The following is a 14,204-nucleotide window of genomic DNA, read 5'->3' as shown; positions in this document are numbered from 1 at the left end:
TTTACTGGCCTGGGGAGGTTCATCGATTGAAATGATATACCAGAAGGCTATTGAAGGCTTTGTCTTATCATACTTTAAGACATTCGTTCTTCTTGATTTTAAGTTCATTTGACTGTTAATTGGTGCCCACAACGTCGTAGAATTAAATAGTTTATAGTTAGTATTGTCTTTTATTGTCATAACTTTTACACATAGAAAAACACTTTTTTGTCGGATTGAAGTTATGTATTTTTTTTTAATATTGTTTATATTCATATATAGAGGACACCGTGAGCCATTTCTGCCAAAACCCTCCATCTTTTATACCAACTCCGGGGAAATAAATACAGATAACACAACTTTTTCTACAGCTGTAATACTTTTTAACATTCAACACCTTTTGTCTTCAGTCACCGTGACCAAGCACGCTGTAAAGAACGCGAAACGTCTGTTAAATTTAAAATTATGTAAAATAAATGTAAATTAATAATAATACATAACTTCAATTCGGTAAAAAAGTGTTTTTCTAGTTTATAGTTTAGATGTATTCAATCGTTTAAAGTTAATATTTTCTTTTGCTCGCTAGTACTCATTACGTATTTTTTCATAATGCCGTGGTAAGAAAATACACTTTATGCAAAATTCATTTAAATGTTTTATCGTTATTTAATTTAAAAAAGTAAAAAGCTACTAGGTATATCACAACCTCGCAAGCTGGTCGCGGGAGTTGAGTTAAATTCAAGATTAAAATTTTAATTACTGTTCATGAGATTAATGTAAATGCTGCTTTTTATATGGAATTATCGGATGTATATGCTTTAATATTATAATATTTTATTAGTATCTTACTACGACTCCTGTATAGCACTCCTTATTAAATCCTTATATGTATTTTTTTATTAAATAATAAAAAAATACATATATCCCTTAAAGAAGTTTTATTTAAAGATGTAATAAAATATAATAAGCCCATTATATTATAATGTGTATTTATTATCTGAGTTATAACTTTAAAAATACTCACTTTATACGATTAAATCACAATTATTTGTTCTAAGTTTAAAATTATAGCGCTTGCGAAGTTTCGCCTAGTTTATAGCGAACAGGGCTTGAATTCAAATAAAAATCACACATGTGTATGTATACAATATACATACACAGTAATTTTATTAGAACATTGGTAACAAAGGTACAGAACATACAGTTTTAAAAACAAAAATTTCAAATTAGTGTGAGTGAGAGTTGGATCCATGCTTGAATTAAGACCCAATTTTTGTACAGGAATTTTAATTAATTTGATTTCACTTATTTCATACAAACAGATTTAAGATCACACCAACCAAGATCGCCGGCTTTCTTAAACTATTAATAGCGATATCGACAGACATTTGTGTGATTCCTACAATGCAGTATATTTTGTAGTAATTTTACAATAATAAATAAAAGGTTTTGTATTATTATATATATTAAATTAATTAAATATATTTCTTACTAAACGTAGGTTGTATAATTGTCACAAATTTCATAAGAGACATAGCGATAAACGAGACGCAAGCTCTCTCCATATATTAAAATAAGATTTTTTTGTTTCAAGACTCGACTATGAATAAATGTTACCTCAGACATTCTGATTTTGTCACAAACATACTTACACAGTACGACGGAGTGTTATTTGCATTTACAAGGAAACTTTCTTTGTAGACGGGGTTGGACATGTTTTCAGTCCAGTCAGAGTCAAACTACTTTTTAAGTTGATTAAAATTTACCCAACGATACCGTGATTGAAGTCTGAAGTCTGAGTTCACACACTTAGTTTAGTCTACGATGCTAATAAATTATTCAAAATGTATAACGCGATTTTGTTTATCAACGAACAATTGTGATTCTTAACATACTGCTAAATTTTGAAAGATTTGTGCGATTTTTAAAATTATCTTTTATACAAATCCTGTGTGACAATAACGATCACAAAAGAGAATTGTACAATTTGGTACAGTCGTTTGGAAATGTGATATAAATTTTGAATATTCTTTTTTATGGATAGATTGATTTTTTTAATAAATTGACGCCATATTGTTTGATCTCTTAATATGAGATGTCTGAACAAACCAGTATAAATACCATATGGCAATAGACTTAAAAAATATTTTCACATAAAACATGTCGAAAAAAAATCCGAGACTTAGAGCTATTCTCATTATCTCTTAAGTATTAGAATTACATTTTTATTATTATATCTTTACGCAATTAGTACAAAGTGTATTCTATAAAGTGGCGCTATCAGTGTCTTGATTTGAAACTATACAATGAATTTCCATAAAATCATTTTAATATTACGTTCGAAAAGAAAGTACTTAATTGAAAATTGTGATATTCTAATAAGAATTGTGACTTTAATTACATTTGGGAAGTACTCCTATTCCCCGATAGATGGCGCAGCATTCGTTAGCGATTAATATTTTTGAAGGTATAAAACATCATTCACTTAAAACAAATATTTTAAAAGTTATAATAACTTTGAATTGTTGATTTTATGTTTTATTATGTACTTAATGCAATAAGCATATTATGATTATCGTCAAGTTTATACAGAATATTATATCCAATAGGTGGCGCTGATCGAAATCAAATATAATTAAAACTTCATAAAATAGCAAAGAGATGTCACTGATACAAACACTAACAATATTAAATTAATATAAATTATCATGTTTCCACTTATTCATAATATTACTTGGTTTCCTGTATGAATAAAGTTTTTGAGTTTGTGTAAATAGTTAAATTTTAACCACGAAACAAAACTATATACCTTAAATTAAATATGACTGTGCAATGATCTGAATTAATGATGATATCTAGACGAAAGATTATGAGATTTTTATAACTAGTTTGAATATAAGAAAATATTATTATTATTACTACGTAAGTTAAGACAATTATAAAAGAGACAAGAAATAAAATAAAAAATATATCGTTATGTTCCTTTAATATTTCAATAAAAAATAATAATGTCGGCAATAGCTGAAAAGTTTACAATATTAATTAAATTCACTACACATACGTATACCTACACGTGCAATCATTGACCATTAAGTGATAAGACATTTGGTACCACACATCGAAAACGCATTTCCTTGCCAATGGAAAAATCCGTGATTTTCCTTGCAATCACAAAGTCTCTGTACGTTTTGTCTTAACAAATTGTTAATTTCACGGTAAATTACTACGACGAAATGAAATTGATCAAAGTAAATAATCTCGTAGTTTTGTACCACGCGTGGAAGTATGATCAGATATTTTTTAATTGGTTTTTTACTATGTACCGAATCTGTGAGGTTAAAAGGTAAAATATATTTGAAATACTTTACTTTAATTTGCGAATTGACATACATAATATGGTCGTCTAAATACTAATAAAGCATGTGAAATTTTTTTTTCGTTAATTAACATGTACGATGACGCAACAACTTTTTTAGGTCTGGGCCTCAGTTTTCTGTATCTGTTCCGTGATCATAGGCAAGTAGGTGATCGACTTTCTGTGCCATACAAACACCGTCTACTTTTTAAGTCTAAGCCATGCCGGTTTTCTTACTATATTTTCCTTAACCGTGCAAGTATTAAATGCGCACATAGACAGAAAGTCCATTGGTGCAAAATCAAAATCAAAAATCATTTATTCATATAGGTAGCACAATGCACTTATGAACGTCAAAAAAGCAATATACAGGATGTCCAAAAAGTATCGCAAGTAAGTAGATCAAACGCAAATAGGGGATAGACGAGGTCATCAGCTGGAAAAAAAATTTCTACGGGAGGTCTCTAAGCTCAACCCCTGCAGAGTTACAATTTATTATATTTTAACAGTGGGATCCAAAGTAAATAAAAAGTTTTCATTTGAAAAAAAATTATATCGTATAACTTAATATTATCTTAAATACACTCAATAAACAACTATAAATAGTATGTCTAACGCAAGAACTCATCAGTACCAATCTAGTGGATATTATGAAAAATATGCAGGATGTAGTTTTTTTCGAATTTTGACAAGAAGTAGTAAAAAAAAATTTCTTATAAAACGCAAAATAAATTATAACTCTGCAGGGGTTGAGCTTAGAGACCTCCCGTAAAACAATGTTTTGCAGCTGATGTCCTCATCTATCCCCTATTTGCGTTTGATCTACGACTTTTTGACCACTCTGTATATTAAATGCTTCTAATTTTACATTTACTGCCAGTTCCCAAATCAAGAGCGTAGAACGGCAGAGACGAACTGGCAATAAACTCTCCGCCACTGTTTTTAATCGCCAAGTTTTTTTATAAAATACAGCCGGGGATCGAAATGACCCAGGGATGAAAGTCGAACGTTGAAACCACTAGGCCAACACTGCTCATTAATGCTTGATCAAACAATCTTACTATACACTATCTTTTTCTGTTAAATACGTTATAAAAATACGTTATTATGATAAAAGTAGTTTTGTTAAAACGGGGCTCAGAGACTAATTATTTTTTTTTAAATGAGGAGAAAATATTACAACTCAATATGAATATACCAGCCATTTTATCGGTGTGAAAAAGAGATATTGTCTTAATTTACTAAGTATTTAACTGACATAATAAATACAATTACACTTTTAAAGAAAACACTTTTTTAACGGATTGAACGGAATGTATTATTATAAACTTATAATTATTTTACATAATTTTAAATTTTTCCCGACGTTTCGCGTGCTTTACAGCGTATATGGTCACGGTGACTGAAGCCAAAAGGTGTTGAATGCCAAAAAGTATCACAGCTGTAGAAAAAGTTATATTATCTGTATTTATTTCCCCGGAGTTGACATCGACTAAAAGATGAAGGTTTTTTGCAGAAATGACTCACGATGTCCTCTATTTTCGCGGATTGCTTGTCTTTTTCATACATAGCTTACATAACATAACTTAAATCCGTTAAAAAGTGTTTTTTTTTTAATGTGTAAAAGTTATGTTAATAAAAGACAATACTACTAATACACTTTTTATGTCTTAACAAAATGTGTCTGTGTAATACATCAGAGTTTAATAAATTTTATTGTATTACAGAATATGACCTCCTAGTAATACCAATTCCCAAAATAAGAAACACAAAACAACCAGCAGAAATACTTAGAATCCCAATGATACACAATAAAAATGAGGATCTACTTAAACTCGATTTGGAAAACTATGACGAACCAACAGAACTTCCAGATATAGACAATTTTGATTTTAGTAAAGATAAAGATTTGTATACAAGGGAACTAGTTCAACGAATACACAATGGATTCGATAACTTATATGGAGATAATAAAATTGTTGGTGGGTTTGAAGTAGATATAAATTTGTATCCCTATCACGCCGCGTATGGAACGAATTGTGGCGGCGCTATTATTGACAAGCGATGGGTTTTAACAGCTGGACATTGTGGGTAAGTAATGAAGGATTAGGATTAGGCATTAGGATAGCAAGAGGCATACATAAACCACCTTCGCAATGTTGACATATATATATTTTTTTAATTGGACAATTCACACCAATTGACCTAGTCCCGTGCTAAGCTGGTGAAGCTTGTGTTATGGGTACTAGGCAACGGATATTCATACATATTATAGATAGATAGACATATAAATACATATTTAAACACCCAAGACTTAAGCACAACACCAAATGCTCATCACATCGATGTTTGTCTCAGCCGAGGATCGAACCCGGGACCCATGGATTCGCAGTCAGGGGTACTAACCACTAGACCAATGAGCCGTCATATCTTCTATATTTAATACCATTACTTACTCGATTAAAACCATCTTTGGAGATGACTTTATCTTAAAATAATGTTTGAAGTCTCAAGGGTCTGTCGAGATTAGGTTTCGCAATTGTTATTAACTATGTCCCTGTACTCAATTTATACATTTTACGCTTTCTGTTCCTAGGAAAAAACCGTACATTCGAGTTGGATCAAAATATCTGAACAAAGGCAAGAAAGTACCAATCAAGCGTAACTACATACATCCATTATGGGGAGCAAAATCCAAAGAACATCCTTTCGATTTCGACTTCCAGCTTCTTGAACTATCTGAGCCTCTTAAATTTGATGAAAACGTTCAGCCAATAAAAGTAGCCCATATAGAGGACATGGTGATTGGTAAAGTGGTCACCGTCACGGGCTGGGGAAATACAGAGGAGAATGTAAGTCCATAAAACATTTGCTTTGAATTAATGAGTCCACTACATTTTTATGTTCATGTGAATATTAATATTTTTTTGTAATCTTTAACAACTATGTTTGAACTGTATATTATTTTAGGGTCCATATTCAAATGTGCTGCGTGCAGTGCGAGTACCAATTATTTCAAAGGAAAATTGCCAACACGTCCCATTCCCGTACTTCCGAGGTTCTTTAACTTCTAGAATGTTTTGTGCTGGATTTACAGAAGGCAAGAAAGATGCTTGTCAGGTATTTTTTTTTAAAGACTTATTTTAGCGCGATAGGGAAAAATGATGAGAGTAATTTTTTACGATGAGTGCGCACACCGTCACAAAAAACTGACACTCGTACAGTGTCAAAAAAAACAACACTCTGAAGTTAGCTCCAGAATCAGTTCATAACTCGAACATCTACGATTACCATCCTTTATAGTCTTAGTACATATAATATATAAATGTAACTTCTTTAACAAATATAAAAGCAGACTTATTACATTATTTACGTGACAACAGTTTTTGGGTGCAGCCTTGCGATTCTGTAACTCACTTTTCGAACGTACACACAGCGGTTTTCGCAGCAGCGGTTTGAGCGCGACCTCAAATCAGTCGTAAAGCAGGCTTGTAGGTTATTGTTTATTATTTCGAAAAGTGAGTAACAGAATCGCAAGGCTCATAAGCGCTTACGCAGTTATCGTCTTCAGCTAGAGACAGCAAGGATTTTATTTGATGTGTTGTACTTGTGTAAAGATAATATTATATATATTTATTTAATGTACATACAGGGTGATTCTGGTGGTCCAGCAGTTCACGATGACAAATTACTGGGCATGGTATCTTTTGGTTATGGTTGCGCGACTCCAGGATCCTTTGGCGTCTACAGCAAAGTGGCGAAAGTACGACATTGGATGAAAGAAATAACACGACTCGATTTCGATTAAATATGTCTTGTATTTTTAATTTTATAATTATTTAAATTTGTACTTTGCTTTTAGTTTGTGCGTATGTTCTAATCAAAAGCAAATAGACCATGTTGATATTTTCAAAATTTTTAAACTTTTTTGATCATGTTTATTATACTGTCTACTTTTTAAATTCACTCTTATATTTTTATTATACACGTGTTGGTGGAGAAAATGGGTATTTATTGGAAAATTGCAGTCCGTTTTATGTGTTTGCTATCACAAATGTTAACAAAAGTTATTTTCGTACTTCGTATGGTAGCAGTGCATTGGTTAGTTATTTTGATAAAAATTTCATATGTAGTAAATAATTTTAGTATTATACTCAAATTGTTTTTTTATACAAAATAATATGTATTTTATACATGGTACGTAGACAGTGTCTTTACAACCTTTTATACCTCAGGGATGAGAGTCGCAGGACGAAGCCAGTGTAGAACATACGTTTGATTGAAATCAGTTCAGCGGTTTTAAACGTGTTTAGTTTGGCACGAGTAAAAATAAAATAAAATAAAAATAGCCTAAATTCGAGTGTTATAAGGATTAAATTAAGTTAATGTTATTATTGTATTTAATATCAGACCTCCAAAGGAGTGAAGGCCTCGTCCAAATTCTTCCATTTGCCTCTCATCTTCGCTACTATTTTCCGTTCTTTCCCAGCTAATATTTTATTTCATCTTCCCAGTTTTTTTCCCATATGGAATGGCCATATAGATCTTGACCAATCTGTCATCGCACGAGTACTTAGTCACTAGTCTTTATTTCTAATTCTTAAACGCATTTTATTATTTCAAAACAGTATTTTAGGAGGTCAAAAAATTACCATAGACAGGGCTCCATATCAAGCAAATTATGGTGATATTTGTGGTGCTGTTATAATACATGTGAAATGGTTGCTGACTAGTGCACATTGTGGGTAGTTATTTTTTTTACTAGAATATTCTAAGTCATTACAACACCGCCGGTGCTCAGTAGTAATGTGGTTACTAACCTGAAAGTATTGGATTCATATCTCTGTCGAAACATTGTTTTCAGTTAACAGATACAAATGGCGGATCAACATACTTTGGTCGTTACTTTTGCCCGTTGATAATGGTCCATAGATTATTGCGTGACTAAGACCTGCAACCCTGTCCAACGAAATGTTGCAAACATTTTTCTATATCTGGAAATGAATCTAGCAATTAAGAGCTGAAAGGAATAATTTCTAATAGTTAAAAAATCGAAAATGTTTGTTTAATCAAATAAAGTTTACTCGGTCATTCGAGAAGTTTAATATTACTTAAAAATGTGAATAGGTAATTAGACTTCATTGAATGAAATTAGCTGTTAAGTAAAAGTTTATTTCCTTAAAACTGAGGAAAACAACGCTCTGAAAAATTGCTCCTATAATCTTTTAGGCACTTATTGATACTAAACAATTTAAACTGAATATTTTTGTAATACAGCAGTATTAGCCAAGTCATTAAGCGTAGGGCTTGCATCTCTGAGGTCATGCATTTATTCCCAGGGAATAACAAATTTATTTTTGTATGTGCGCATGATACTGCTCGCACAGTAAAGATATTTTGGGAGTATGTTATTGTCTCGTTTAAGTAAGAGTCAGCTTAAGAGAAATATCAATCTGGACCCTACTGTTACAGTGTTTCTGGACTTTTATTAACATCTAAAATAATTTCAGAGAAAGAGATTTCATAAGGACTGGAAGTAAGTTTCGACTTAAATCTTCCAAAACCAACGTCAAATCTCACTTCGTTCATCCGTTGTATGGTCGTCGTCATGAATTCGACTATGACGTGCAGCTTTTAGAACTATTTCGAGAGTTACATTTCGGAAGGAAAGTAGGGTCTATTAGAATTAGTCATGGAGTATGTGGGAGCGACGTTTCTGTCAGTGGTTGGGGGTATTCGAAGGAAAAGGTAAAGCTATGACTTTATATGTTGTTGATATTTCCGGTTTTCTAAAAATTTTAATGGACTTTTTATAAATAGTAACTAGCTGGCCTGGCGAACATCGTACCGCCTAACAGTCGGTTCTTTATTTTTTTTAATACTTATTCTGCTATTCGGGACACCGGTCTAGCTAGTAAGATAAAAAAAGAAAGTTGATAATACAACAAATACATTATGTCAAAAAATAAAAATTTACCTTCCCGGAACCCCTCCACTAACACTTGAACTTTATGATATGGTATTAAAGTTCAAATTGCCTTTAAATATTATTACGAATATTTTGAATGGGAATATAGAAAAGTGTTGTTTTTAGACTTTTTCACTCAATTTTTTTTTATTTTTCTCTCCGTAAGAACCATCCTCGTACTTCAAGGAATATTATTAAAAAAAATCAGACAAATCAGTCAAGCCGTTTTCATGTTATGTTGTGACAACGGAAAACGGGTTTAATTTTTATATATATAGATTAAATTGAGTGTACTACGAGTAGAGTCGTAGAGTAGACTACTACTATTCTATCTTTTTAATTTAATCAATTGAGGTGAGCTGATTATTATTACAGGGGGATTATAACGATATTCTAAAACAAGTGAAGATCGAGATTATACCGTTAGAGGAGTGTCAAAAAATTCAGAATTCCTTCTATAACAATACATTGACAAACACAATGTTTTGTGCTGGCGCTGAAGACGGAGATGCTTGTCAAGTCAGTTTGAAATCAATTAATATTAAATCTTACATGTTAAAGGTTAATTTGTTTTTCACGAAGGAAGCGGTCATTGAACCCTGTATCAAACTAAACAATAATTAAGAAAGAGTTCATCCACGTTATGTTATCTCATCATAAAAGTTTTCATTTGAAATACAAAGGTTGCGTTTTCATACTTAAAAGCTCATTGATCAATAAATAAGTATGGAAACTATGGAAAATAACAATTACATATAATATGATAGTTTGTAGTTTCATACAATTATTCCTGCACTTTACGTTTGAATAGATTCCCAAGAGGACTTAGTAGGTGGCGTAGCATACTAGAAACAAGGATTGCCAAACATAGGTATCTTAATAGAACTATACTATTGTGTACTTTAAGGGAGACAGTGGTGGTGCTGCGGTATCTTATGGCCAATTGATCGGAATTTCAAGTTTTGGATACGGTTGCGGAAGAAATACGCCAGGCGTTTACATCAATTTATCACATACAAATATTCGCTTGTGGATTCGCAGATTCACTGGAATTTCCATCATTAATTGAAATTGAATGCCAGAGAAAAAACGGTGCCATTAAAGCTTTGCCACAATTCGTCTTTGTTGTTGAAAACAGAGTGCTATAAATTATGATGTTAAATAATAAATAATATTGTAATAATATATCATTGTTTTAGATAATGTGAACTAGTGTAGTGTGGACTTAATTTACTCACTTACTCATTTGGTCCGTTGTCCTGGCTAATTAAGCCTAGCTTCTTCCAAAAGCTCAGAAGTTTCTGGGCATTCGCAGGCTTCGACCTCACTGCTCCGAGGATTTCTGTTCGTTGAGAAGCCACAGGCACACATTCCAGGACTATGTGGGACTGATTCCTCTGCACCGAAACAGAAACAAGGGACTGTTTGTCGCGCTTAGGACAAAGACATCTTTATTAAGGATACAGTTTAATAATTGTCCCTATCATTACTTTGAGATTAGTTTTGATGAGACTTAGAATTTTATATAAGGTTTTTGCGGTTGAAAAATCTTTATCCATTAGACAACGACATGCTTTTTTTTTTAGATAGATAGACATATAAATACATATTTAAACACCAAATGCTCATCACATCGATGTTCCTCTCAGCCGGGGATCAAACCCAGGACGCATGGATTCGCAGTCAGGGGTACTAACCACTAGACCAATGAGTCGTCATTTTGTAAGTGTGATAGGTTACAATATATTAATAGGATTTGCAAAGTAATTCGTAAAAAATGGTCGAACAGAAACGTTTCTTACGAACATTGCCTTGACGATGAGAGAAATATGCATTAGCTCTCGAAATACAGTCTACCAAAATTTAAGCAGTATATGTCTTTTATATTACATAGTAAATATTATGTCCTCTGTCTGTCGGTCAGAACACGATATACTCAAAAACTACTGCACAGAGTTTCTTGCAATTTTAAATTTAAATGCCTTCTAAAAAAATAAAGCAAAACTGGTGAAACCCCTGTTCGGTTTATACCTTGCTAAAATATTATTTTACATCTTCATTATAACGCTGAGTTTAGACGAATCAGGATAACATCGTGAGGAAACCGGCATTAGACCCAAAAAGGCGTGAGGCAGTCGAGGGCTGATCTCTACTTGCCTACACAATAAACGGACACGAAACAGAAACAGAAATCAATCAGAAATCATATCAGAGATTTGGAAGAAAAAGGTTAGAAAGGTTGTAGCGCTAATTTTATTTAGACATATATATGTATATTTATTATATATAGTACATTTTGAATATAGCACAGAACTCAGTCGAAGCTACAAGGCAACTTTACCTATATTCAGATACTAGTAGACTCGGCCAAGCGTTGCTGTGGCTAAGATTTTTGTTATATTACATAGTAGTAAACTATTCAAGAGAAACGGCAGGAGAACACCAATCCACCATGGTTTTTTGGTGGTTATGCCATTAAATTGTAGCTCATGTGAAACGTTGGTATTTATTTTGATAAGGAAACCTAGGTACGAATAAAGAGCCTTTTCTAGCGGTGGTATTTTAATAAAAAAAAGGACGCTTATTGTGAAGTAACTATAAAAGATAGAGACATGCTGTCACATTTTTTATAGATAGTGATGTGTCCTGAAAAATTGTAATACATCATTTTGTTCTATCATTAATAGTTTTCGCAGCGCACGCGATTGAAGGAAGTTTTTTGTTTATTTTTTACACCTTGGGTTAGATTATTCAAGTTTTAGAAAGCATCCCTAATTTTTTTGAAAATGAAACATGTCGCTATGTCACTCGGGAATAGTGTAGCTTGCCAACGGTGAAAGAATTGTTGAAATCGGTCCAGTAGTTTCGGAGCCTATTCATTTCAAACAAACAAAAAATCAAATCTTTCCTCTTTATAATATTAGTATAGATTAAAGAGAAGAAACATTTGATTATTCATCGTAAACACTCGTCTGATTTTAAACAATCTTGTCACTTACCAAGCTATACCATAAGCAAAGTTCATAGGCTTCTAGAACAGTGTTAGTCTAGTGTTTGAGCGAGCGATTTTGAACCCTGAAGTCGTGCGTTGAACCAAGGGCTTATTCCTTCAATGTGCGCAATTAACACTTGCTTGCAAAGGAAACCATCGTGAGGAACTTCACGGCACAAAATCAACGCTTCTTAAACACAAAAGACTCCTACCTGTTTTTAAATTTATTATTAAAACACATTTTTTTTTTTTTTTTTTTTTTTTTTAAACGTTTCCAGATTATTCCCCGACTATATAGTCGTCGGAGGTGTTAAAAAGCTTACATAAATGTATTGGTAACCCGAATGTTTACTTTCTATTACCATATTACTACTCTACTACTACCTATTTCTTTTGACAACCCCCTGCATGACCCTCACAGCAAATCCCAAAAAGATGCCCCTCAACCTAACATTGAGCATTATTCCCTTCAAACTCGTCTCCGTTACCCTCATGCCCATAGCTTGCTCAGCGTTATACCTGTCGTATCCATACATGGGACAGTCGGTCAGAACATGCAACACTGTCTCTTCAGCTGCATCGTCGCAAGGACAGGCAGCACTTTGTCTAACCCTGAACCTGTGAAGATACGACAAGAAGCCACCGTGACCTGTCAACATCTGAGTAATCAATCCCGTTGGTTTTATTTGTTTAATTATCGAAAAGGCCGAAGCAACATTTGGAAGGAATAACTTGGTTATTGCAGCTGTTTCACCGTCTCGATATCTGTGATTCCATTTTTCTATCGTGTTTCCACGTAGACAGTTCTTCAAATGCGATATGGGAAATCTATTGTACACGGGCGCCTCTTCTAGATGCGCAGCTTCCTTTGCTAGTTGGTCTGCTCTTTCATTCCCCTCCATGCCCGAATGCGCTTTAACCCAAAAAATATCAATTTTTTTGTTGAGTAAATGCGCTTTATTTATGTTCTTACGAATTTCAACTACAAGGGGATTGAAAGAGCGACCACCCGCAACACTTTCGAGTGCACTTCGGGAGTCACTATATACGCCGTAGGTTGTTTCTGGGTGACAAAGGATCCTTTGAGTCGCTTTAAGAAGAGCCACCAGTTCAGCTTGATACACGGAACAGCATGAAGATAGTTTCAATTTAAAAGTCTCGAATTCGGCACCATTTTTCCATAAGGAAACGCTGGCACCGACCAATTCGTCTACTTTACTTCCGTCCGTATATATCTTTACTGCCGGTGCATCTGTTCTAGGACGCTCTTGTTCTCTATAGGCTATAAATTTGATATCAGGTTCTTTGGAGGGGTGAGGAATATTCATCCACGATACTCTTTGCTCCAGGTCACCTTCCAATTCAGACTGAAATAATCCTCTCTTTGCTTCGTATAGCACAGCGGCCTCCTGGATTCTAAGGTCTAAGGGCAATAGTCCAGCGAGGATCAAGCTGGCATTCAGTGATACGGTTCGGTAAGCTCTGCAGAGCTTCAGCGCGAAGCTTCGTTGTACTGAATTTAATTGCTTCCTAATTCCTAGCTTTTTAGTGGCTGGAGCCCAGACTGCTGCCGCATATAAGATTATCGGCTCGATGACTGCTGTATAAATAATATGAATTACATCTCGGTGTAAACCCCAGCCAATTCTCGCCGCCCTTGCTAATTGTTTGTAAATATTTGTTGCTTTCCTGCATATATTGGAGATATGTTTATTAAAGGTCAATTTAGCATCGAGAGTCAAACCAAGTATTTTTATTTCATCTGATAGTTTCACGGACACTCCGCCCATTTTCAAATGTGGTTTGTCATATTTTGTTTTTTTAGTTATAATCATAGCTTGGGTTTTTTGTGGAGCAAATCTGAGTCTATTTTTGGTACCCCAATCTATTACATAGGCAAGAGCAGCATT

The 14,204-nt window shown here is 33.4% G+C and overlaps 1 protein-coding gene and 1 long non-coding RNA gene across 3 annotated transcripts; both read left to right on the top strand.

Annotated features, from left to right (window-relative positions):
- The first annotated feature begins 3,172 nt into the window (after positions 1 to 3,172).
- Positions 3,173 to 7,164, top strand: LOC125057349 (trypsin 5G1-like). The gene is made up of 5 exons (XM_047661002.1): positions 3,173 to 3,322; positions 5,062 to 5,425; positions 5,931 to 6,186; positions 6,305 to 6,454; positions 6,987 to 7,164. The coding sequence occupies exons 1-5, from the start codon at positions 3,265 to 3,267 to the stop codon at positions 7,140 to 7,142; spliced, it is 984 nt and encodes a 327-aa protein (XP_047516958.1). The 5' UTR covers positions 3,173 to 3,264; the 3' UTR covers positions 7,143 to 7,164.
- A 518-nt stretch (positions 7,165 to 7,682) lies between these two features.
- Positions 7,683 to 10,409, top strand: LOC125057480. Of its 2 annotated transcripts, none has more exons than XR_007118209.1 (4): positions 7,683 to 8,079; positions 8,845 to 9,082; positions 9,678 to 9,821; positions 10,210 to 10,409. It is a non-coding gene; the product is annotated as an uncharacterized LOC125057480 (long non-coding RNA). The 2 variants fall into 2 exon arrangements; XR_007118210.1 differs by having other exon boundaries at positions 7,684 to 8,075.
- The last annotated feature ends 3,795 nt before the right edge of the window (positions 10,410 to 14,204 follow it).

The sequence above is a fragment of the Pieris napi genome, chromosome 16 (genome assembly GCF_905475465.1).
Source record: "Pieris napi chromosome 16, ilPieNapi1.2, whole genome shotgun sequence".
Taxonomy (NCBI): Eukaryota; Metazoa; Arthropoda; class Insecta; order Lepidoptera; family Pieridae; genus Pieris; species Pieris napi.
Note: the sequence above shows the minus strand (reverse complement) of the source record. Positions and strands in the feature narration are given on the sequence as shown.

Bases quoted from the DNA above. Each gene is read 5' to 3' on its own strand.
- LOC125057349 (XM_047661002.1), top strand. From the start codon at position 3,265: ATGATCAGATATTTTTTAATTGGTTTTTTACTATGTACCGAATCTGTG. The intron at 5,426-5,930 runs GTAAGTAATGAA...TTCTGTTCCTAG, and splicing joins TTAACAGCTGGACATTGTGG to GAAAAAACCGTACATTCGAG. The intron at 6,187-6,304 runs GTAAGTCCATAA...ATATTATTTTAG, and splicing joins GGGGAAATACAGAGGAGAAT to GGTCCATATTCAAATGTGCT.